The 24,428-nt window shown below is 41.8% G+C and overlaps 1 protein-coding gene across 19 annotated transcripts in view; it reads left to right on the top strand.

Moving 5' to 3' along the window:
• Positions 1–24,428, top strand: part of SH3KBP1 (SH3 domain containing kinase binding protein 1) — a 356,082-nt gene that overhangs the window by 160,822 nt on the left and 170,832 nt on the right. For all 19 annotated transcript variants that reach the window (XM_063804933.1, XM_063804930.1, XM_054676597.2 and 16 more), the window contains one exon: positions 19,383–19,486. In XM_063804933.1, the coding sequence (XP_063661003.1) occupies positions 19,383–19,486 (104 nt within the window). The remainder of the gene's footprint in view (positions 1–19,382; positions 19,487–24,428) is intronic.

Genomic DNA, 24,428 nt, shown 5'->3' with positions numbered 1-24,428 from the left:
CCTTTAAACAACCCTGAGAAGTAGGTGGCATTGGCCTCGTTTTGCAGTTGGAAAAAGCAAGGCTCAGAGAGGTTATAAGACCTATCCAAGGCCACACTGTTAGTGAGTGGTGTAGTTTGGGTTTGAACCTGGGACTGTCAGACGCCTTCCTCCATGCCGCCTCTGCCAAACTCCATGCAGCACCTTGGATTACCACCTATGGAAACATTCTGTTTTGCCTTTTGTGCTTCTATTTGCCCCTCCCACTCCCGCTCTACTCCTTTCTCTATTATATTTGATTGAGTCCTCTTCTCCAACTTCTGAAGTGTAAGCTGTTTCTATAGTCCTGTCTTTGGCATCTTCCTGGGTTCAGCCAATGCCATGAAGCATACGATTCCCTAAGCCCAACCTCTAGGCTGGCTGTCCCTCCTTGCTGCCTTCATGTCCACTCTCAGACACTCTGTGCTGGCTACTGGTTTCTGGGCTGCAAGTCATAGGCAACGTGGTTCCATCTGGCGTAGGTCATGAGGAAATACCTGTCTTGTGTAACAGGAAGTTGTACACACACAGGGCAGGCTTGTCAGGGCCCAGGTTTCTTTTCTGTGCCCTGCCTCTCCTGGAGTTGGCTTTGTGCTGTGACCAGCAAGTGGAGCAACAGTGGACTTCCCAGTTTACATCCAGTGGGGAAGTGCAGGGGACCTCTCTTCATTTAGATGCTCTGGGCAGACCCACCTTTGTCTCTCACTGTACCACCCTGACCTAGGACTGCCTGCCCATCCCTGAACCTATTTCTGGTGGGAGCTGACCCACGTCTGGTGGTCTGTGGTGGAGTGGCAGATGGGAGACAGTCACTGTGTCCCCAACTGTCCCTATGTGGTTGAGCAGCAGATTCTCTCTCCTGTCAGACTCCTGTTGCTTCTGTATTCTGCATTTTATTTGTTTTTATTTATTTTTTTGAGACAGGGTCTCACTCTGTCACTGAGGTTGGAGTGCAGTAGCGGAATCATGGCTCACTGCAGCCTCCACCTCCAGGGCTCAAGCAATCCTTCTACCTCAGCCTACCCGAGTAGCTGGGACTACAGGTGTGTGCCACCATACCTGGCTAATTTATGTATTTTTTTTTTTTTAGAGTAGAGGCAGGGTCTTGCTATGTTGCCCAGGCTGGGTTCAAACTCCTGGTCTCAAGCAATCTGCCTGCCTCAACCTCCCAAAGTGCTGGGATTACAGGTGTAAGCCGCCGTGCTCAGCTGTGTTCTGCATTTTAGTTGGTGGCATTACCAACCTTCACTTCCTCCCATCGACACTTTGGGGTCATTTTTAATTCTTCCTTCTTCTTCATCCCCTTATTTACTTACATGTTTTGTTCTAACTTTGTTTATGAGATGGTTGTTAAAGGTCTGTTCTGGGCTAGCCTGTAGTAATTCCCAAGGAGGCTGGCTGAGTTCCTGTTCACAGAGTCTAGGATTTGAGAATCAAACAATCCCCAGGCAGCGTGGGCAGGGTAAAGAGAACATTATACACTGGGTGCTGTGCTCTCTCATGGTTGTTGTTGGTGGTGGTGGTTGCAGGGGACCATAACCCTGCCTCAAAAGCAGTCAGGGAAGGTGTCTGGGAGGGGGTCACATGTAAGCTGATGATTCAACCTTAGCCATGTCTCTTGTTCTTCCTTTTTAAAAAAATATTCCCTGGTTTCTGATTTGGACTCTTAACACTTCTTCCTATAAACCAGAAGTCAGCAAACGATGGCCCATGGGCCAAACCTGGCACTGGCTGTTTTTGTAAGTCAAGTTTTATTGGCACACAGGCACACCCATTCATTTATGTGTGGTCTATGGTTGTTTTCACCACTACAATGGCAGAGTTGAGTAGTTGCTACAGAGGCCATATGGCTCACAAAGCCTGAAACATTGACTCTCTGGCCCTTTACAGTAATAGTTTGCTGATCTCTGCGGCAGACCATTAGAAAAACCGAATTCCTGCCTGCCGGGAAGTTTCGTCTTGCAAAAAGAGATATACGTAATATATAGAAAATTTTATAATAAAGCCCTTTGAGGTAAAGACATTTAAGTGCTGAATACAATATTTAAATGCTGACAAAAATTATTGTTGGGGACATTAATGTGGATTTATTTTTCCCTACTTTCTCTATTTTTGTCTGCTCTTTCTCTATTCTGCAAATGAATCTACATTCATTTTTTTTCGCCTCAGGATTTTTAGACTGACACTTTCTAGATTTATAACTTCTAAGTTTACACTTTTCATGACACTCACTTTCTGCCCTCTGAGAGGAGGAGGAAAGGTATGGATCAGTTTGGAAAATGAAGTCTGGGTGAGATATAACCCCCTCTTTTAAAAAAATACACCTTTGCACCTTTCCTGTATTTACAAGGAAAGTGGGATTTGTTTAAATAAAGAGAAAAGTCTTTATTTGCTTCGAATAAATAGATAGGACGTGCATTACTAACCTGTTTGTTTGGTGGGGTCGGCGGGGGACGTCTGCTTAATAATCTGCCCTTTTCTGGATGATGCTTATTCCCCACCCCACCAAGAGGGGACTGATTTGTTGTTTTTCTGATCCCCACACAATCATCTGCTCAGTAGGGCAGCTTTTGTGCTATTGGGTTGTTTACACCTCTCTGCTCTTTTAAAACATTTTCTAGTTTGACCTTTTCTTTTAGACTCATCCTAACTTTTCTTAGACTTACTATAAAAATAATACATGTTTAGTGTAAAAAATTAACAGAGTCAAGTCATGGTGTAAAGAGTCACATCAAATCCCTTCCCTGAGTCATACTTCCTGGAAGAAACTTGGTTCATGGTCATCCCTACAGATCTCTGTGTAGATATTAGGAGGAACCATAAGCAGATGCAGATAGTCATTTGATCATAAAGATGTCAGTTTCAAACACATAGTGGTACATACATCTTGGCATTTTTTAAAAACACAGATGGGATCATACTGTTCAGGCTATATTGCAATTTTTGTATTAAGTTGACGAGAATCTTGGAAATCTTGCCTTATCAGTTCATTTAGAGCTATGCTTCTCTTTGCTAGTTTGTGTGGAGATACACCTATGGCTTAATTAACCAGTTCCCTGATTGAAGGACGTTTAGGATAATTCTGGTTTTTCACTATTCTGACTAATGTAGCAGTGAACATTATGCATATATCTTTGTACATTTCATGTGAGTTATCTGGAGTATAACTTCCTGAAAGTGGAATTGGTGTTTTCTTGACTCTTTTACTTTTAACACTTTTTTTTTTTTTTTTTTTTTTTGAGACGGAGTCTCATTCTGTCACTCAGGCTGAAGTGCAGTGGCGTGATCTTGGCTCACTGCAGCCTCAACTTCCCAAGCTCAGGTAATCCACCTCAGCCTCCCAGGTAACTGGGATTACAGGCGTGTGTCACTACGCCTGGCTAATTTTTCTTTGTTTTGTTTTGTTTTTTGTGGAGATGGGGTTTTGCCATGTTGCCCAGGCTAGTCTCGAACTCCTGAGCTCAAGAGATCTGCCTGCCTTGGCCTCCCAAAGTGCTGGGATTACAGGCATGAGCCAGCATGCCTGGTTAAGACATTTTTTTTAGACTTCTTTTTTTTTTTTTGAAGAACTGGTCAGATGCCTCTGGTCCCAGCTGGCCATGCTGACCATAGGGTCCTTCATCCTCTAGTGATACCACAGAAATGGACCTCAGTGGAAGTCAGGCAATCCCCTCCAGGCAGATCCTGTGCAATTATAAACATTAGCATCAACTTCCCTCCTTCTATGGAATATTTCTGTGCTTGCAGCCCGGCAGGCACTGGGGACAGACAGACACACACACACACACACACACACCAGTGCGCGCGCACACACATACACACACACACACACACACACCAGTGCAGCTGAGTAGGGCTGGGAGCAAGGGGTGTGTATGAAGCCGTGTGGGTACATGGAAGCCCTAGTGACCTCTTTATACCCGAAGGATAGGGGGAAACTTGTAGTGCTTTCCAGAATTTAAGTAGTCAGAAAAGGGAGAGAAAAGTAGGGCTGAGTTGGGGGAGGGTAATGAGGCTGTGGCAGGTGTCAGCCTGCAAATTAGCTGTGCTGGCCTCCCTGGAAGAAATCATGGGCATTGAGCTCAGCCAAGCCAGGGCACCAGATGACAGAGTGGGGCTCTCGCCAGCCACTGACCCAAGTAATAAGAGGGCACTTGGCAAGCAGCTTCATGAGCACTGTGCCACGTGGCCATTTGTGGTTCAGGACTTGCGAAGTTGCCCAAAGTGGCTCTTTTGTTATGATGTGTTACTCCAAAGCTTATGAAGCATTCCAATGAACAGAGTCCAAATGTTATGTTTACTGCTTTGCTAAATATAAATAGTTTACCCTTGTACCTTTGGGTTTCCTTGGAAACTGTAATTTTTTTAAAGATAGGTTCTTGCTCTGTTGCCCAGGCTGGAGTGCAGTGGTGCAGTCATGGCTCACTGCAACCTAGAACTCATGGGCTCAAGTGGTCCTCCCATCTCAGCTTCCCGGGTAGCTGAGACTACAGGCACACATCACCATGCTCTGTTAAATTTTTTTATTTTTATTTTTTGTAGAGACAGGTTCTCGCCACGTTGCTCAGGCCTTGAAATTCTGCCCTCAAGGGATACTTCCACCTTGACCTCCCATAGTGCTGGAATTATAGGTGTGAGCCGCTGCACCCAGCCTGGAAACTACAATCTTGAAAGCAGGGATTGGGGGTTCTTTTTATTTAAAAAATTTCCATGGAACCTGTTTGCCAGTCTGGTGAAGCCTGTGGACCCCTTTTCAGAATAATGTTGGTAAATGAATAAAAAGGGAACCAAAGAATTACAAAGGAAACCAATTATGTTAAAATAGTTGTCAAAATAGTACAAAAATACAAGTAAGACATATTCTTTATTATAGCAACATCCAGCAGTGGGTCAGGAAGTGATCATAATTTTGAAGCAGGGGTGAGTGTAAATGATAGTTCAAGATAACTGCAACTGTGAAATGAAATGAAAATATCTATTCATGTAGTGGGAAATAAATAAATTTCATAGATGCTGCTAGTACCAATGTGGTTTGTTGCTTAGATTCACGGTGAGAATAAAGGCCAAATTTCAGAAGATAGTAAAAGATGTATTTTTCTTTCCATGTAAGTTTAGACCCCCTGAATTCTATCCACACACCCCAGTTAAGGACCTCTGCTTAAGGGGTTTAGCCTTTCAGATTATGAGGAATGAATTGCAGGGATATAAACTCCCATTTGCATCAAGAAAATTCATAAATACCTAGGCTTCCTCCCCTCTTTATTCTGATGGGGATGAGAAGGGAAACTATATTAAAAATGAGTCAAAATTTAAAAATATTATGACTACCTGCAATGAAGATCTCCCCCTACCCCCAAAAGAGAGGGTACATGTGGAATTCTTTGACACTTTCTAAATCTCCGAGCACAGTGGCCATTTTTGGTACTGATTTTAAAAACTGGGAAACCCTAGATTTGTTTATGGTGTGTATCTCCCACCCCCACAACCCACACACACATACCTCCCAGTAATTCTCTAAGATTAGGCAAGACAGAAGTATCCCAGGTGAGGGTCTTTAGGATTTTCTAGACCTTTGTTACAGTTCTTCAAATGTTTGTGTCTTTTTTTCTCCTCCCCTACCCCTCATTCCCTCATCTTTTCCCCCTCCCTGCCCATTCTACCTTTAACTGTAAAAGTTAGGTGTCTGATATATTCATTTGTCAGCAGCAAAGTTTGAGAATGCCTTTAAAAATAGATATGTTAGAGGGAGTATGTTGGATAGAAAGGAGAAATCTTGTTTATGCTCAATAAATAACTTATATTTAGAATCTTCCTTCAATTTTTCCTTTGAAATTCTGTATTCTCATTTCACTTGAATGACTCTGCATGGAGCGTTTAAAAGTAGATCAAACAAAACCCTATAAATATGTTGAGTTCTTTTGGGCATTTTGCCAAAATTAGCCTTGCAGGGAAAAGCAGTGTGCTTTACGTATTGGATTTTCTCCTCTGAAAATCCAGACTCCCTCTCCTCTGGAGAGCTAGCTGCCAGGGCTGGGGAAAGTCAAGCCAGGGACACATTAGGGAAGTGTCCCTGGTATGGCCTGCTGAGGTTGGGTTATTTGGATTGAGGGTTGGCTGAAAGGCCAAAACCAATGCCTGGGACCAGCCTGAAGAAAGATGAAAAGCAGAGGGACGTTTAGAGATGTCACTGATTTTATGTTATGACGTGATTCCTTTATCTCACTCTGATTGGAAGGGAAGGCTGGTGAAAAAAACATCAACAGAGCTGTCTTTTAACAGATTCCTGAATGTAAAGCCAAATGGAAAAAAGGGAGAGAGTCAGGTGGAAGTAAGCCCCTTGGAAAGTAGGTCTGTCTCCATCATCCCAATTTTATACGTGAGAAAACCGAGGCAGAGAGCCACGCAGGGGTTGCAATGCTGGGTGAGTTGGGCCGTTTGTCTCTTCTGTATTGTTAACTCAGGGTTCTCTATTATTATTATTATTATTGTTATTATTATTATTTAGAGGTGGGGTCTCACTATGTTGCCCAAGCTGGTCTTGAACTCCTGGGCTCAAGTGATTCTCCTGCCTCAGCCTCCCAAAGTGCTAGGATTACAGGTGTAAGCCACCATGCCTGGCCCCAGGGTTCTCTTTTATGTGCTTTAATGCTTTAAGTGAAGACCACGTATCCATGAGCAGTGAAATCAGAGCCCCTGCATCCTTTCACATGGCTAATTCACATATCATTTTTATAAGATATGGTTGAGGTAGAGGATGTTGAGTTCTTCATGCTCATGGCACCAAAATTACAGATGTGGCTTCTAAAGAAATATCAGATGACAGTGTTAATGTTAAAATATACATATACAGCTCCTCTTTGCAGAAACTCAGTTTATTCAATGGATGGCCCCTTTGACTATTACTTTGGAAGTAGAAACTTGATTTGGGGGGGTCATATGTTAATTGCCCAAATTTAAGACAGTTTTCAGTGACTTCTTTAAATCAGGCATTAGACTCTGAAGTTCATAGGGCTGAGGAGGGCCTGGATCGGGGATTTTCTAGATATATGGCACCTGGGGTCCACATAGGGATCTAGAGTGGTGCAGTGGCATCGCCCTAACCATCATGAGGCAGATGTGAGTGAGTCGAATTGGTTGATACAGATGTGCGTGAAAGAGCTGAGAGGTGTCAGGGTTGAAAAGATGGAGACAGACAGCAACCGACACTCACAGCTAACAAAAACACAATGGAAGGAGGACAGTGCTAGGGAAAAGCAATGGTTGTTAGGAGAACCCAGAGAAGGGGCCCCCATGGCTGAATGAATGAGTATGTATGTGTGTGTGTATGTATGTGTTCCCATGAGTGAGGGCGAGCTCAGAAGATGGACACCACAGGGCCCCTCCACCTAGTGAGAGATGGCTGTCTGGGCTGTGTAGGCTGGTGGTGTCTGGCCAGGGAAGATAACCTTGGCTTGGTCACTGATGGAATAGTATGGGCCTCCTCAGGGTTCTGTAACAGCATCTGATCAGAATAATGACTAATGTGGGCTACAGATGTGGAGCCCTGTCTCTGAGCTCACACCTCCTGCTGTGTTCGTAGACCAGCCACAACCAGTTGTCATTGGGAGGTCCGAGGCCCCTTGTCATTCAGCCCCATGAAAAGCACCTTTCTTGCTGATTGAATTGATATTTATTTCTTTCAAAACACCAACTCACTTTACTATTAATGTAATCAAAGTGTGATCAGAAAGATAAGTTTCATAATGCAAGGTAATTATTTTAATAGGTGACTGTGATGTTTTTAAAAAGCGATTACAGTATATTACGTGCTCTTTGTGAAGACAAATTGATATTGTAGAAGCATTTAAATGAGTTTCTACCCTTCCCCCAATCTGCCTCCCCTGAAGTATCACTGTTACTTTGGGGTATAGCCTTCCATACCATTTTCTGTGCTTACACAAGTGTGTCCGTGTACATATACCCCCTTTCTCTCATTCATTTGTATCTTTTTTTGAGACAGTCTCTTACTCTGTTGCCCTCATTCATTTAATTGTATTAGAACTTCATATATTAGTTGAATGTTGAATGGATTCATTTATTTATTAATGAACATTTGTTGAATGTATACTCTGTGCTAGGTTCCGAGTTATCAGGAGTAACTAAAATGCTACATGCTGCTTAGAGTTATGAGTGTGTGTGTGTGTGTGTGTGTGTGTGTATTTATAAAATTGGGATCATAGTATACATATTACGTGATTTAGTCTTTTAGTGTACTATGGACACCTTTTCACACTGATATACGTAGAGCTACTTGTTATATTTAATGGCTGCTGGATATACCTTCCCCTCCCAGTAGACATCCAGGTTTCACATGTAGATCTCTGTGCATATATGCATTTGCTATTAGAAACAATGCTGCCCTGAACCTTCTTATACATATATCTTTGCCTACTTAAACCAAATGTTTTCTGTCTTTTAAGAGGACCGAATATAAAATCAAACATACGTCATTTCTTGTTCATATATAGCCCTGCTCTACGGTTTAGTAAAGTTAATTCACAGGGGGCCATAAGTTTGTAAGAGGAAAGCAGTTAGAGGCATAGATTAGCATTATTTAGTATTACAGATGCTTCAGACTACAAAGTTGATGGAGAATGAGTTGGTCAATTAATTGACCAACTTCGACACACCAACAAGACTGCAGGGTCTACCATCTTTCCATCCCTATAGCATCAACAATTCCAGATGGCATTGACTTTTGTTTGTTTGGTATATATATATTTTTGTTTTGAGACAGAGTCTCACTCTGTTGCCCAGGCTGAAGTGCAGTGGCACAATCATGGCTCACTGCAGCCTTGACCTCCTGGGCTCAAGCAGTCTTCCTGCCTCAACCTTTCAAGTAACTGGCACTGCAGGTGTGTGCCACCATGCCTGGCTAATTTTTTAATTTTGTGTAGAGACTGGGTCTTGCTGCCCTGTTTAATACCATGTTGAAGCTTTAACTCCCTTTCCCTCCACCTTTCAGGATGTGGAATTCATTAGTTCATTCATTTGTCGAGAATGGATTGAGTGTCTACTCAAACAGACACTGAGCTAGGTGCAGGTATGAAGGACAAGTAAGAGAAGGTCATTGGCCCCCAAAGGAGGCAACAGGCATGTCAGCTGACAATTGTTTGGCGTATGTCTGCGTCCATGTCTGCTTTGTGGCCTCTCCTTCTCTGGGTGTGTAATTCTTTCCACTGTGTTTTTCCAGCTGTGTCTTTCATTCTTCTGCTGGGCCATCTCCTGCTTCTGGGACCCCTCCCCATTGCCATTCTGCATATCCCTGACACCGAGCCCTTCTCCCTGGATCCCTGTCCTCATCACATCTTGTTCTATGCTTCTCTATCCAGAAACCTCCTCTGGTTTCTTATTGCCCACAAAATAAAGTCCTCATCTTTAGCTTGGCATCCAGAGTCCACTAGAAACTCACTCCCAATCTGCCTTCCTGGTATCATCTTGCGTTGGTGGAAGAAGAGGGCTGAAGACCACAACTTATTTAACCCATGTACCCTGGACAAGTTATTGAGGCTTCCTGTGCTCATCATAAAGATGGGGCCAGCATGCTGAACCTCCTAGAGTTGGCCTCAGGACATGAGGGAAGGCCAGTTACATGCCAAGCATGGTTCCTGGCATGTAGCAGGCACTCGATGTTCATTTCTTTCTTTTCCAAGATTAAGGTGATTTTTCTTCTGTGACTTTTGATGTTATCTGCCTCCCTTCCTACCCTCCATGGCTCAAAGGCTCTAATAAATGGTTCCCTACTAGTTCTACATTTTCTCTTATATCCTGCCAAGACTTGGGAGAAAATGAGCACTGGCATAGCTATATCCACTTGTCAGATGCCCTCTGCCTTTGAAGTAGCAGGCAAATGGATTTCCTGTGTTCTGCGGTGCAGAGATGTTGATTATACACATCCCTGTGAAAATCAAGCAGGCTCATCTCCAGGGACCACACAATGCTGGTTAATTAAATATTATACATTTCCACTGCAACAGTCCAGGTACAGCCAAGAGGGGTTTGTAAAGAAACACCCACAGGGTCCTTTTATTTGGAGTGCCATTGGCTTCTGAAGTGTCCTCCTCTTCCTGTGAGTTGCATTATGTTGAAACAGGATGACGAGTGGAAATGTTTCCAGTAAAGAGTATGATGTAGGGGTTCTGCAAGATCGGTAAATCTACCTTCTCTTCCCTTGTACTCGGAATCTACTGGACGTCCCAAGTAAAAAATGTGTGAATCTATACATTTAGTTAAGTTTGTATTGTTTTCTCCATCCTGAGATAGAAAACATGGCTTCTTGCATAAATTGAAGTTTCCAACTCAAGAACAGCCTTTAAAGAAGCTGGCATGCCGCTCAGTAACTGGGGAGTTGCTGCCTTCCCCCCACCCCCTGAGCCCCTGGCACCTAGCAGTGTTTGTTAATGAATCATAGCAGAGACGTCCATCTTCTCCACTCTCCTGCCCCAACCCAGGAACACATTTCCAGAGCTAGAAACTACTTACTGCAACTGTTCCAAAGGTCTGTGAAATAAACATCACAGCACAGCAGCATTCACCTGTGCTATGTATTAAATACTATTGTCAGATATTTAGAAGTCTGAGTTCTCTCCCTTGTGGGAAAAGACACTGAATGTAGGACCTAAAATAACCTGATCCTGGAAAAGTCCCATTCGTTTTTGGCCTGATGCTCTTCTTTGGGCAACAGATCTGTCTAGGTGTCTCTGGACCTTGGCTGCACATTAGAATCACATGGGGATCTTTTAAAATCCAGATGCCCAGGCTGCACCCCAGACCAATATTGACATTTGAATCTCTAGAGGTGGGTCCAGGCATTGTTATTTCCCCTTAAAATTTTTAATCAGAAAATATTTTAATGCACAGAAAATTTGAAACAATAGTACAGTGAACACCCACCTAGATTTACCAATTATTAGCATTTTGTCACATTTGCTTTCTATCTCTATCCTCTATCCAATCTCCACACATACTCTTTTTGATTACTTTTTTTAATCATTGGGATTTTTGGCGTTTTTTTTTTTTTTTTTTTTTTTTTGAGACAAGGTCTCACTCTGTCGCCCAGGCTGGAGTGCAGTGGTGTGATCACAGCTCACTGCAGACTTGACCTCCCCAAGCTCGGACAATCCTCCCACCTTGGCCTCTGTACTAGCTGAGACCACAAGCACATGCCGCCATGCCAAGCTAATTTTTCATTTTTTATAGAGACGAAGTTTTGCCATGTTGCCCAGGCTGGTCTTGAACTCCTGGGCTCAAGTGATCTTCCTGCCTTGGCCTCCCAAAGTGCTGGGATTACAGGTGTGAGTCACTGAGCCTGGCCTGATTTTTTTCCTTAAACGGTTTGAAAATAAATTACAAACATCAGGACACTTCATCCCTAAATACTTCAGAATGTATCTCCTAAGTATGAGGACATTCTGCTAGGTAACTGCGATAGAATTAACAACTCCGGAAATGTAACATTAACATGCTATTATCTAGAATTAGTTCATATTCAAATTTCCCCAGTTTTCTCAATGTTTTTATAGCCTTTTAAAAATGCAGAATTCAATTAGAGATCATACATTATATTTAGTTGTCATATGTCTTTACTCTTTTTAAATCTAGAATAATTCTCTAGCCTTTTAAATATCTTTTGTGATATTGACTTAAGAAAAAAATATTTCTGTGCCTAGCTTATTTCACTTAACATAATGACCTCCAGTTACATCCATGTTGCTGCCAAAGACAGGATCTCGTTCTTTTTTATGGCTGAGTAGTAGTCTATTAGGTATCTATACCACATTTTATTTTCTTTTTTTAAAATACATTTTATTTTTAATTTTTGTAGGTACATAGGTGTATATATTTATGGGATACATGAGATATTTTGATACGGGCATGCAGTGTGTAATAATCACGTCATGGAGAATGGGCTATCCATCCCCTCAAGCATTTATCCTTTGTGTTACTAACAATCCAATTATAGTCTTTTAGTAATTTGAAAATGTATGATTAAGTTGTTATTGACTATATCATCCTGTGGTGCTATCAAATAGTAGGTCTTATTCATTCTTTCTAACTATGTTTTTTGTACCCATTAACCATCCCCATCTCACCCCCGACCTGCTCCCACTACCCTTCCCAGCTTCTGATAACCATCCTTCTATTCTCTATGTCCATGGGTTCAATTGTTTGGAGTTTTAGATCTTACAAAGTGAGAACGTGCGATGTTTGTCTTTCGGTGCCTGGCTTATTTCACTTAACATAATGATCTCCAGTTGCATCCATGTTGTTGCAGATGACAGGATCTCATTCTTTCTATGGCTGAGTAGCATTCCATTGGGTATATGTACCACAGTTTCCTTATCCACTTTTCTGTTGATGGACACTTAAGTTGATTGCATATCTTTGCTACTGTGAATAGTGCTGAGGTAAACATGAAGAGCTAAAAAGGTTGATCTCGTGGAGGTAGAGAGTAGAGAGGTTGGTTACTGGATACAAACATACAGTTAGATTGAAAGAATAAGTTCTAGTATTCAGTAGCAGAGTAGGGTGACTATAGTTGACAACAATGTGTCGTATATTTCAAAATAGCTAGAAAAGAGGAATTGAAATGCTCCAAATACACAGAAATGATAAATGCTCAAGGTGATGGACACTCAAATACCCTGACTTGTTCACTACATGTTCTATGCATGGAACAAAATATCACATGTACCCCCTAAAAATGTACAACTATTATATATGAATAAGAATTTTTTTTTTTTTGGCTAGGTGTGATGACTCACTCTTGTAATCCCAGCACTTTGGGAGGCTGAGGCAGGAGGATCACTTGAGCCCAGGAGTTCGAGACCAGCCTAAGCAACATAGCGAGACCCCATCTTTACAAAAAATACAAAAATTAGCCAGTGTGGTAGCTCACATCGGTAGTCCCAGCTACCCAGGAGGCTGAGGTGGGAGGATCACTTGAGCCTGGGAGGTCAAGGCTGCAGTGAGCCAAGATCACACCACTGTACTCCAGCCTGGGCAACAGAGTGAGACCCTGTCTCAAAAAAAAAAAAGTTTTTAAGAAAAAAATCAGATGAGTTTTTTGTTTGTTTGTTTTGTTTTTTTTGAGACAGAGTCTTGCTCTGTTATCCAGATTGGAGTGCAGTGGGACAATCTTGGCTCACTGCAGTCTCCTGGGTTCAAGTGTTTCTCCTGCCTCGGCCTCCCGAGTAGCTGAGACTACAGGAGTGCGCCACCATGCCTGGCTAATTTTTGTATTTTTAGTAGAGACAGGGTTTCACCACATTGGCCAGATGGTCTCAAACTCCTGGCCTCAGGTGATCCTCCTGCCTCAGCCTCCCAAAGTGCTGGGATTACAGGCTTGAGCGACCATGCCTGACCAGATCAGTTTTTGTAAACGGCTCCTCATTTTAAATTTGCATGATTGTTTCCTCGTGGTTGGATTTAGGTAAATGTTGTGGCAGAAGTATTCTATAGGTGATGTTATAGAAGTATTCTATAGGTGACGATATTCTATAGGTCCTTCTCAGTGCAGCCTATCAGGAGGCACGTGATGTCAATTTGTCCTATGATTAGCAATGTTAACTTGGATCACTTGGGTAAGGCTGTATCTGCCAGCTCTCTTCATTCCAAGGGGACCATTTTCCTTTTGTAACTGTGGGGAGATACTTTGAGATTTTGTAAATATCTTAATCCCCAACAAGCTTTCGCCCAGTGGTTTTAGCAACCGTTGATTCTTCCCAGAATCAATTATTACTATGATGGTTATAAAATGGCTATTGTCTGGATATTTCTATCATTTCTGTATTTGTCAATGTTCTTTTGTTAACAAAAGAGAAAAAAGGAGCTTTCACTTCTCACCCCATAACTATCTATCTGATCTTCTTTAGCTAGCTGTCTGGCTACCTGTTAAACATATTAATATGGACTCATGAATTTTTTAATGAATGTATTGTAATAAATTCCCTCAGTACATACCGTATTGTCCCAACTTTGGCCAGTGGAAGCCCTGTCTAGCTGACTCCTGTGTCCTTTTGAAATTATCCCTTAAATGTTTGAGTACTTCGTGAATTTTAGCACAACCAGATATTTTAGTCTCACTTTGTATCTTCTTTGCCGTAGGCTTAGAAGAAGCCATTTTTCTATGGAGACCTAGTTCCTCTGGAGCTGCTATTTAGGAAGGCATCAGTAGTTTTGTGAAAGCTCCCTAGTCGATTTCAATATGCAGCAAAGAATAAGAGACATAGATTAGAGTCTTCCAAGGGGAGACCACCTGTTCCCACAAGGTGTTTCTTTTCTTTTAATCACCTGTTATTTGTGGTACTGATTTGTTGCTGAGATGTAGATTTTCATGTGTGTTACTCAAGAGATAGCTTTAAATGCAGGCCCCTGGCCCCAACCCCAAAGAGTGAGTTCAGTAGTTCTGCCTTGCATTTTAACAGTCTGGTGCAGGTGGTCCCCAGGCCATACCTGTAGAAAATGCCAGAAGTAACCCTGGAAACTGGGAATTAGGGGTTTCTTTTGATTTTCATCTTTTGCTTTTTATCAGTGGTTTCTACCTTGCAATATGATTTCAGAATACTGCCACGTTCCCCAGGTATGTGGTAAGGATCTAATTGATTAATTTGATGGATTCTTTGAAAATATCAGATGATTTAAACCCTTGTAGCTTTACTCTTGTTCCATCATGGGGAATTGGGGATGTAAAAAAAAGAGGTGGTGGGGTGGGGGTGGGGTGGGAAGCTTTATAAGTGTTGGAAGTTTTCAGTTGGCCCAAAGACTTTTTTCATCCAATACATTATTTGTTGTTATTAGTTTATTTTCACGGACACTGAATGAATTGGCCTAGTAAAGTTTTCACATGCTGTAAGATCCTAGGATGTAGGCTCTAAAATATAGTTGTGTGTGCTGTTTTGGGGACTGGGTCATGACACCGTAGTCAGTTTCTGCTGTTTCCTTTTCTGAGAAGGCAATTAATTGCATTGCCTCCCCATCCAACCAGCTTTATTTTATTAAATCTGGGGCCTGTAGGGCCCAAGTGCCCAGCAGCTGTAAGGAAAAGCTCCTGATTTGTGGTTTTTCACTTCCTGGTTCCACCTTTCAAACAAATACCATGTTAGTGCAGCTAGTCCCTTCTGTGATCTCAAGACCCAGGACTGAGAATGCTTAAGAACAGTCAGATGTGGGAGGGAGATAGTGCTTCTGGAGTTGCGTTGCCTGGTTTGAAATCCTCTGGTAAAATACATGATCTCTATGTGCCTCCGAGGTCTTCTTGTCTGTAAAAAGGGGGTTAGTAATCTACCCCAGAGGTTCAGTGTGAGGATTAAATGGGGTAGCATATGTAAAGTGCTTAGCAGTCTATGGCACATAGTAGGTGCTCAATAAATGTTACTATTTTATTAAACAGTAAATGGTCACAAATGGAAGGGGGCCGTGGGGTCTAGTGAGAGAGTTGAGGGTGTGCTGTCTCAGTTATCATTAGATTGGCTATTGTGGTATCATAGTGCTTGTGATCAACGAACCCTTATTTCACTTAATACAGTTGTTCCCCCTTACCCGTGGGTGCTACATTTCAGGACCCCTAGTGGATGCCTGAAACCATGAATAGTGCCAAGTCCTATATATACTATGTCTTTCCCTATACGTACATATCTATGAGAAAGATTAATTTATAAATTAAGCGCAGGAGGAGATTAACACCAATAAATAATAATAAAACACTAATAATAAAATACAACACTAACAATATACTATAATAAAAGTTATGGGAATGTGTTCTCTTTCTCTTTCTCAAAATATCTTATTGTACTGTACTTACCCTTCTTATGATGGTGTGAGATGATAAAATGCCTACATGATGTAATGCAGCGAGGTGAATGATGTGGGCATTGTGACGTAGCGTTTGGCTACTATTGACCTTCTGATGATCTATCAGAATGAGGATCATCTGTTTTGAGTGATCCTGGATCATGGAGTCACAACGCTGTCTGTGGTTAGATGTGAGGAGCAGACAGTGTCAGTGACTCAGGGGCAGGGAACATCTGTAGCGTGGAGACGCTGGACAAATGGATGATTCACATCCCGGACAGGATGAAGCAGGATGGCATGAGGTTTCATCACACTACTGAGAATGACATGCAATTGAAAAGTTATGAATTGTTTATTTCTGGAATATTCCATTTAATATTTTTGGACCTTAGGTGGCCACAGGTAACTGAAACTGCAGAAAGTGGAACTGTTGATGAGGGGGGACTACTGTAAAAATTCCACTCCGAGTTCATTTGGACATGAAGGTGGTGGCTCAAACTAAGGAATTCCAAACCTCAGGCATAGGCAAGTCATAAGTTTTTTTCCTTTAGTTTATGTGAGCTATTGAAATGAGGTGGCATTGTCATCTCCTTACCTCTTTAAGGAAGGTCAAGACTCACTAGTAAACACCAGTGAAATTCCAGGAGAGGAAAAAAATGACAAATGACTTTCTTAGACTTCCTTAAGTTTAAGATGGATGGATGCAACTGAAATACAATTTCTCCCAACTTCAAGCATCACCCTTGAACTGGGTTGTAGGTCAGGTGGTACTGGCAAACAAATTCAAATCAGTGACAGGCTATAGTTGAGGCCTCGAAAAGCAGCATTCCAGGAGTTTGGTGTTCTGTGTAATGAGAGGTCCATGGCAGAGACCTAAGTGACGTGGTACAGTGTTGCAGGAAGAAGTTGAGTACAGATTGCAGAGAATTTGGCACAAAATGTGAATTGAATTAGTTTATCCAGCACTAGAGAGAGAACTATGAACTTAGGCTAAGGAAATGCTGCCACTTACTAGCTTGGTGACCTGGGGTAAGTCATTGAGTCCTGGATTCCTCATTTGCAAAATGATTGCCCATTCTGGCTTTTATTTTTTAACTCATGTGGTTGGCAGGAGGAGAGGGTGATGGATATCAGAAGGGTTTGTGAGCTATCCCAGTGCGAGGGCGAATGATTGTGCTTGGCGCCAGGTCACGTGATCTTTACCACCAGCCACCTCTGGGTCCCTCCCCTGTGCCCTCTGTAGGGCTTACTCTTTGGCATGTTGGCAGTGAGCTTTGTAGGACTTTATGCCACCAAAACAGTAACAGTCATGAGGCTTTTAAGAAGGATGGACTAGCCTGGCAGAGAGAAAGTAGCGAAGACATCATTCTTCTGACACCAGGCAGGCCTTTATGGAAGTCCGATGCGGAGATTTGGTTTAAGAGCAGTCTGATTATTCTGTTTCAGGTCCTACATCCATTGGGTTAGTCTTTTCTCTAAGAATAGATCACTCTCTCCTTTGCCATTTGTGCAGTGTTGGATTAGATGCTACTTTTTACAGAGGGTTTTTTGAACATATGAACTTACATACAACTGTAAGTTTTATGGCTTCAGCTAACACTAGATCTTCAGATGGTGTTATTTTAAGTCACTTTGGTCAGGACTTTGACTTCTGTGGTTGTGAGTGTTGGTTTTCAGACGTTTGTCATTTCACTTGTTTCATGTTCAGATTTGTGTCTGCAGAGTTTGCTTTTAACATAACATCCAGCAAATGAAAGCCCTTTAAAGATTGGTAGTAGAGCTTCATTTTAAGAAGCATCTATGGGGCCAGTGGAGTCGCAGGGGTCAGGAGTGGGATGCCAAGATTGCCTTGTAATCTAGACTTTCTTTGCTAGAATGAGAAATCCATATCCTTTATGGTACAGAGTACTTGATTTGCCTTCCATTGTATGGGAAGCCATGGTATAGTGGTGGCGTTCTTTGCATCGGAATACCCATTCCTCCTGACTTTCCTCCTTGGAAAAGCAAGTTGGAGTGGGCCCTCTGTCCTAGGGAGAGCCAAGCCCTCCTTGGGGTTGCACTACTCAGCCTGCTGACAGTGCCATCAGCACCTAGGAATTGCCCTGGAAATGCTGTGTTTGTTCCTAAGACCCAGAGGCTTGTAATTTTGCACAAAGGGGTGGAGAGTATTTGTGGAGTCACCAAAGATGTGATTAGACAAGATATCGATTCTGAACTTCTGCCCTCTTCCTTCTATTCAACTCTGTTCTTGCTTAGTGAGGTACAGGCAAGAAAAATGGAACAGAGAGAACTAGGCTGCCGGCTTTTGAAACATATTGATCAGGGCACACATCCGATGTAGCACAGAGACCTTCCCCTTTATATGATGTCATCCTGCATTGGGGCCTTAATGTGCCCTGTGATCACCTCTGCATGGACTTCCTTTCTCAGAGAAAAGATTAGAGAAGAAAAAGAATCCCTGTAGGCAGTGCTAAAAAATAATTTAAGCATTTCTAAATGTGTTTCTTTGAAGTCATTGATCCCTTTGGTTTTCTAGGCCATGCAGTGGCATGAAGGAATGGTGTGAGGCGGTCAGCCATGAACGACAAACTTCTGAGCAATGTCGGTCTCACTTCCTACCTCCCATCCACCTCCCTGGCTTGGGCCTCCACTGCTGTCTGTCTGTCTGTCTGTCTGTCTGTCTGTCTCACTCTCACCCCCATACATGTTCTTTCTCCACGTAGTGCACATCTGTGGTGTGGATATGCTGTGGACAGTTGTGTCTGTACTTGAACCAGCTCTAAGCCAGGGTCTCCCAGATAGGACATGCTGGATGAGTGAGATGTTGTAACCCTGAGTGTCCTCTGGTTGAGTGAAGTGTGGCCCTGGCTCTTATCTTGATTTGTCTGGCTTGGTTCTGTGTAAGTAGCTGGGGATCCTGTTAATGGATCCCCTGGGACAGAGGGAAGAGGACAGAAGTAGATTTGTTGAATCCTGTGGGGGTGTTTGAAATGGTACCAAGAGCAGGCTGAAATCTAATCAGCCTTCACTTATCAGGCTTGAGTTCCCGTATGTTGAAAGGGTGATGATTAGTAAGAAAAAGGCCAGGATACTTTATCTTTCCTTTGCACATTTAGAAAAATCCCCTCTGCCTTGCTAGCATTAGAAGCAGACCATTCTTTTTTCTCTACCACATCACATCAGCTTCCATTAAAAATCAACAGCAGCAAATACAAAGCCCCATCTATGGAAAACCGTTTAAGGCAACACTGTGCTCCAGTGCTTCAGGGGTGGGGTATTTGCCTTCTGCACCAATGGATCGGTTTCTCATATCCATGCCTTTCTGACCCAGCAGCTTTTAAAAGACCAAGAAGCATTGCTCTGCTTTCTACTGCCTCTCTCTAAGAGACCAGGGCTGCCGTGCCTCAAGCCATGTCCCAGAGAGCATATTTGAGACAAGTCAGCTTAATTTGCCTGCATGCCTAGGAAGCCTCTCTTTAAAATCTGATTTGGGGAGAAGAGCTGTCTCTAAATATTTTGCTTTTCCCATCCAGGCGAGCGACGGAGGCGCCGGTGCCAGGTGGCATTCAGCTACCTGCCCCAGAATGACGATGAACTTGAGCTGAAAGTTGGCGACATCATAGAGGTGGTAGGAGAGGTAAGCGACCTGGCCGGGCAGTGCAATGGCCTCGAATGGGCTGTCATAGTCACTACTTACCCACCCATGAAGACGCCTTGCTACAGACTCACAGGCTGTTTGGCCTTGAAGTTAGGGATCCTCTAGTTGAGTCTCCTGTCTGAGAAAATGGCTTTCCCCAGAGGAATGCCCCCAAGCCAGCTGAGTTCATACCTGGGGCCATTGGAAAGCATTGTCTCTAACACAGCTTACTAAATACCTCCGAATTTCCAACGCAGTGCCACCAAGTTTCTCTTCTACTTGAATTGAGCATAGACTCTGGGCATCCAGAGTGACCCAGATCCATCTTTAGAGCATGGATTTAGTATTCATTGTGGGGGACGCTGTGGATTTAGAGGGCAAAAAAGGAGTGACATTTCTTAGAAGACCTAGTATGTGGCAGATGTGACAAGATTCTTTAAGCATTAGCCCATTTCCTCAGCCCACACGGTTTATTGTGCGGGATGAGGAAGGAGGATCAAGAGACCCTAGAAGACGCAGGGCTGATGGCCAAGCCTGGTCCCTGTGACTGGAGACCCTCACTCTTCCTGCTGTACCACATTCTCTTATTCCTGCTAGTGAAATGTCCCTCCAGATTCCCTCAGGCCTAGGGGATCCTGGGTTTCAGGCTTAGAACCTTATCATTCATTCTGATTCAACAGTTGTATCTATATCTAGAAACACAGTTTTCCATTTGCTTATTGCTTGCTGATACCCTCTGACCTTACAGAAACCCACAATTCATAGAAAAGGAAGCTAGAAGTTGAGGATGACTTTAAGGGAGCTGTCATGTGGGTGGAAGTGGCAGGGGTGATGCTAGAAGCCAGACTTCCTAGCTCTCATACATAACCTAATGTGAACATGTGTCAGAGTTTTATTTAACTCATTAATGAAGGGATCTGTAAGATGGTAAGGCTGGCCTGAAGAGAATTGTGAAAGAGCAAAGATAATGACTGAAAAAAAAAAATTTAAGATTGCTAAGTTACATGCAAAACTACATAGTGCCCTACAGTGCAATAAAACTGTAACCTTTGAGGTTATCTTTTCTAGGGGACAAATCCTTTGCATTTCTGCTCGTCAAAATTTATTTTTGTTACTACCTGGCAAGAATCATTTGCAGTGCTCTCAGTTTTCACCAGTTAACATCCACAGCAACAGAGTTGTAAACTAGCCTCATAAATAGTACATAGTGTGCCAAGCAGAGATACATGTCCCTCCAGAAGCAATTAATGGGGTCCCCAGTGTGGCACTGGGAGGGCATGCAGGAACCCCTTTTACCTACTTCCGAATTTTGGATAATTAACATGTCATTCATCCTTTTTTACCCCTGGTGGCAAGCAGGGCACATAGGAGACATTTATTGAAAGTTGAATGAGTGAAAAAATGAATGGACAACAGAGAACATTTATTTCGGTGGTAGAATGACAAATTTCTTAAGGCTGTAACCATGGAAAGAAATTCCAGAAGAAAAAATAAACAGATGTGACTAATAAGAAAAATGGTTAAGATTTTGGTACGATTTGAAGCTAGTCCAGCTAAGGAAAGAGAACAATAAATAGGAAAACATTTGCAATAAATTATGACAGAAGTTATTATATATGTAGTATGTGAAAATATTAGGAAGCTATTATAACAATGATAAATAATAGATAAATTTGCCATAAACACAGATCCCAGACGGAGAAAAAAGTCTTAACCACAAGAAAATGTTCCACTCGACTGTTAATTAAATAAATACAAATTAAGACAAGAATGGGTTTTTACTTATGAAAATCCTAAGAAAATATTTAGTGGTTAAGCTGTTGGCAAGGCATAGAAGAACTGGTGAATTTGTATGTCTGTATTATGAAGCTATTTGGCAAGGTATGTCAAAAGCTATCAATATCTGAATAACACTTTTTGACTCAGTGATCTCATTCCTGAGAATTTATCCACAGAAACTGATTAATGAAAGAAGAAACATGTGAAACGTGTTAATTACAGCAGTATTGGTGATAATGAAAAATAAGAAGGAGAATTAAGTTGTATTTTCCAAGTAGAACGTTGTGAAGCCATTAAGATGGTAAACACAGAGGTTTTTAGATATGTATTTGTTATGATACTTTGCATTGTAATGATCTGTTATATTCTAAGCTGAGAGCTTTTCAATGGCAGGGACCTGATTTTTATCTATTTTTATATTTGTGGTACCTAGAATAGTGCCTGAAACCTAATCTGCACTTTAATAAATGCTTGCTGAATAAGTAAATGAATCAATGGAAATACAAAAAGAGTTTTTTGCAAATTGAACAAATCAGAACACAAAATTGCATACACTAGGATAAAACCATGTAAAATATATCTATATGCTTGTGATCAAAGACTGAAAGGGAACAAGAATTGAAAATGCTTCTGTCATAGAAGATGACTTTTCTTTTAATATTGTAATAATGCATTAAGAAAAACCACAAGTCAAGACAAGGAAAATGATTAATACATTTCTCAGAAATATTGCCCACTTTTGCCTGCCTATTGGCTGCAGAGAAACTGAACGTTGATTGCTTAAAGGAGAAGGAGGAGTACTCGCAGAGCTGTTACTGGATTTGCCTAGAGGCTGATAGGCCTTTGCCATCATCTACAATACCAGCCTCCTTTCTATTATTCGCTGCCAGCTAAATCCTGTTCGTCATTCTGGACTTGCTTCAAATAGGAAAAAGGAAAAAATAACCATATAGTCTATGATATTTACGTAAAACAAAACGTAAAGGCTGGCCTTTTAATCCAAAGTTTTAAAATACGATCAAAAACTCCCCATTGTTCCAGTTTACTTGTTATATTGCAGAGACTGGGCCCTTGTCACTGTATAATATAAAATCTGTCCTTTTCTCTTATAGTGAATGTTATATAAATGCTAGATGTAGCTCCTCTCTAATTCCACTGATGATTAAAAATAAACAGAAAAAAGCAATAAACAAAAACCCCTAAATCACAGAGAGATCAAAGCAAGAACATAATAGTTTTGCAATACTGTAGGATTAATCTATTAATAAAATATAACATGTATTGTGTATGTATATATTATATTTTTATTGATTAATAGATGGATTTCTCTAATTTTGCAAAGCTGTACACACACACACACACACACACACACACACACACACACACACACACACAGTTTCTCTTTTTGCCCTGACAGATAAGCCTTAGGAGGATTTTGAATGTATGGACTAGTTTTTTTGAAAGAGTTGAATCAAGTAGAGAATCCTAAAGTCCTAAAACATCTGCCTTAATATCTAATTTTAGCTTAAAATATCAAAATGAATATTCGTTCATCATTTATCAATACAATCTTATGACATGGGGCCAAGGCCACTTCCCTAAATATGGGTTTGCTGGTTTGAGTTCCATCTATCTCTGCATCCATAGTGCACCCTCTATGATTCCCATTGGTTTCCTTCTCAAGTTCTACAGCCCACCACCCGCCTCCAACCCCTTATCTTCTTTAGTTGTTGCCTTCACACCAAATTTGGCAACAGTTTTTTTTTTTTTAAACATTCAGATCATTACCTTTATCCCTCCTCACCATCAACTCTTTCTCTTCACACCTGTATATTTTTGTGAAATTTAACCAAATGTGTGCTACCATTAATGAGCAAAAGGCTTAAGCAGGTTTAGGTAGAAACAACCTTGACCCTTAGTCGGGTGAACAGCTTGCTCACCTGGCAGGAGCGAGTCTACCAGCCCTGAATGCTCAGCCTGAGCCAGCCTCCAAAGCGTGGTTTAGGGAAGGAAGGGAGTGCTCAGGGCAGTGTGGGCATAGTGGAGTTGGCAAAGCAAAGCACCTGCCAAGAAAGCACCTGCCATGCTTCTGGCTCCTGGCTGGAGAGTGGTGGTTGTGCTGTGAAAAGAAATCATCATTGTGAACCTAAAGGAACCAGACTGCCAATTCAAAAGGAAAGTAGCAGGCTGTGAATTCCTGGATTGATATTTTTAAAGAAATCATTGTGAATACACACTGGGTCATTTTTATCCTGAATGGAGAAGAGAAATAAATACAGGCAAAGTTCTAATTATAGGAAGAACAGAGATGGCGCGTGAATGAGATTTACAGGAGAAATGGCATTTGAAGTCCCCTGGAATTTTTATGCAGGCTTTTTGGCTTATGATGTGTTTTTGTTGTTGTTGTTGTTTTGTTTTGTTTTTTTTTTTTTTTTTTTTTAAAGTGCATTGAAGCCACTTTGTTTTTCTATGTTATCTAGAGCCTGGGAAAGGAGCCACTTTTCCTCTTGTATTGGATTAGCTTGGTCTTAGCCAGTCTCTCAGTCGTGGCCCAAGGGATGTTCAAAGATTCTTGCTTTTATGTGTTCTTTATGGTTACTTTTTGGGGTGTTTCTCAGTGGCCCCCAGTCAGGCTGGCTTAAAGCCTAACCTGGTTTTGTGGCTTGCAAAGATGATAACTTCCACTTTCAAAGTACTTTTGCATCTTCCTTCTTGTGCCCATGGAATATTTGGTCCACTCAGCTAGAGTTAAATAGGCCCTTGAACATCATCAAAACTTTAAATCAGTCAGACAACTTTTGTGGGTGTGGATAGGCCCACATCCTCATGTCATTTTTTGCCCATGAGAAGTCAAGTTTATTCAAAGGCTGATCAGTTAATAGGTGATCGAAGCATACTGAAGTTCTGACCTGTTAAGATAATCGCCTTGCTTTAGAAGGGTGTGTATCTCTTTGCAAAAAGAAGATAACATTAATATAAAATATCTGCTTATTGGAATTTGATAATCCAAAGAGCTTGGGCTGTTCTACAATTATTTCTCCAAATAACTTTGAGGTGAAAACCTCTGATTTCCTAATGTGCAGAGATGGTAAAACATTCATATTAAGGAGAAGGAAGCCGTGTTTAGAAGAGAAAGTTGATTAGATTTGAATCATCAGCATGC

This window comes from Pan troglodytes, chromosome X (genome assembly GCF_028858775.2).
Source record: "Pan troglodytes isolate AG18354 chromosome X, NHGRI_mPanTro3-v2.0_pri, whole genome shotgun sequence".
Classification (NCBI taxonomy): Eukaryota; Metazoa; Chordata; class Mammalia; order Primates; family Hominidae; genus Pan; species Pan troglodytes.
This window is presented reverse-complemented; position numbering and strand designations above follow the sequence as displayed.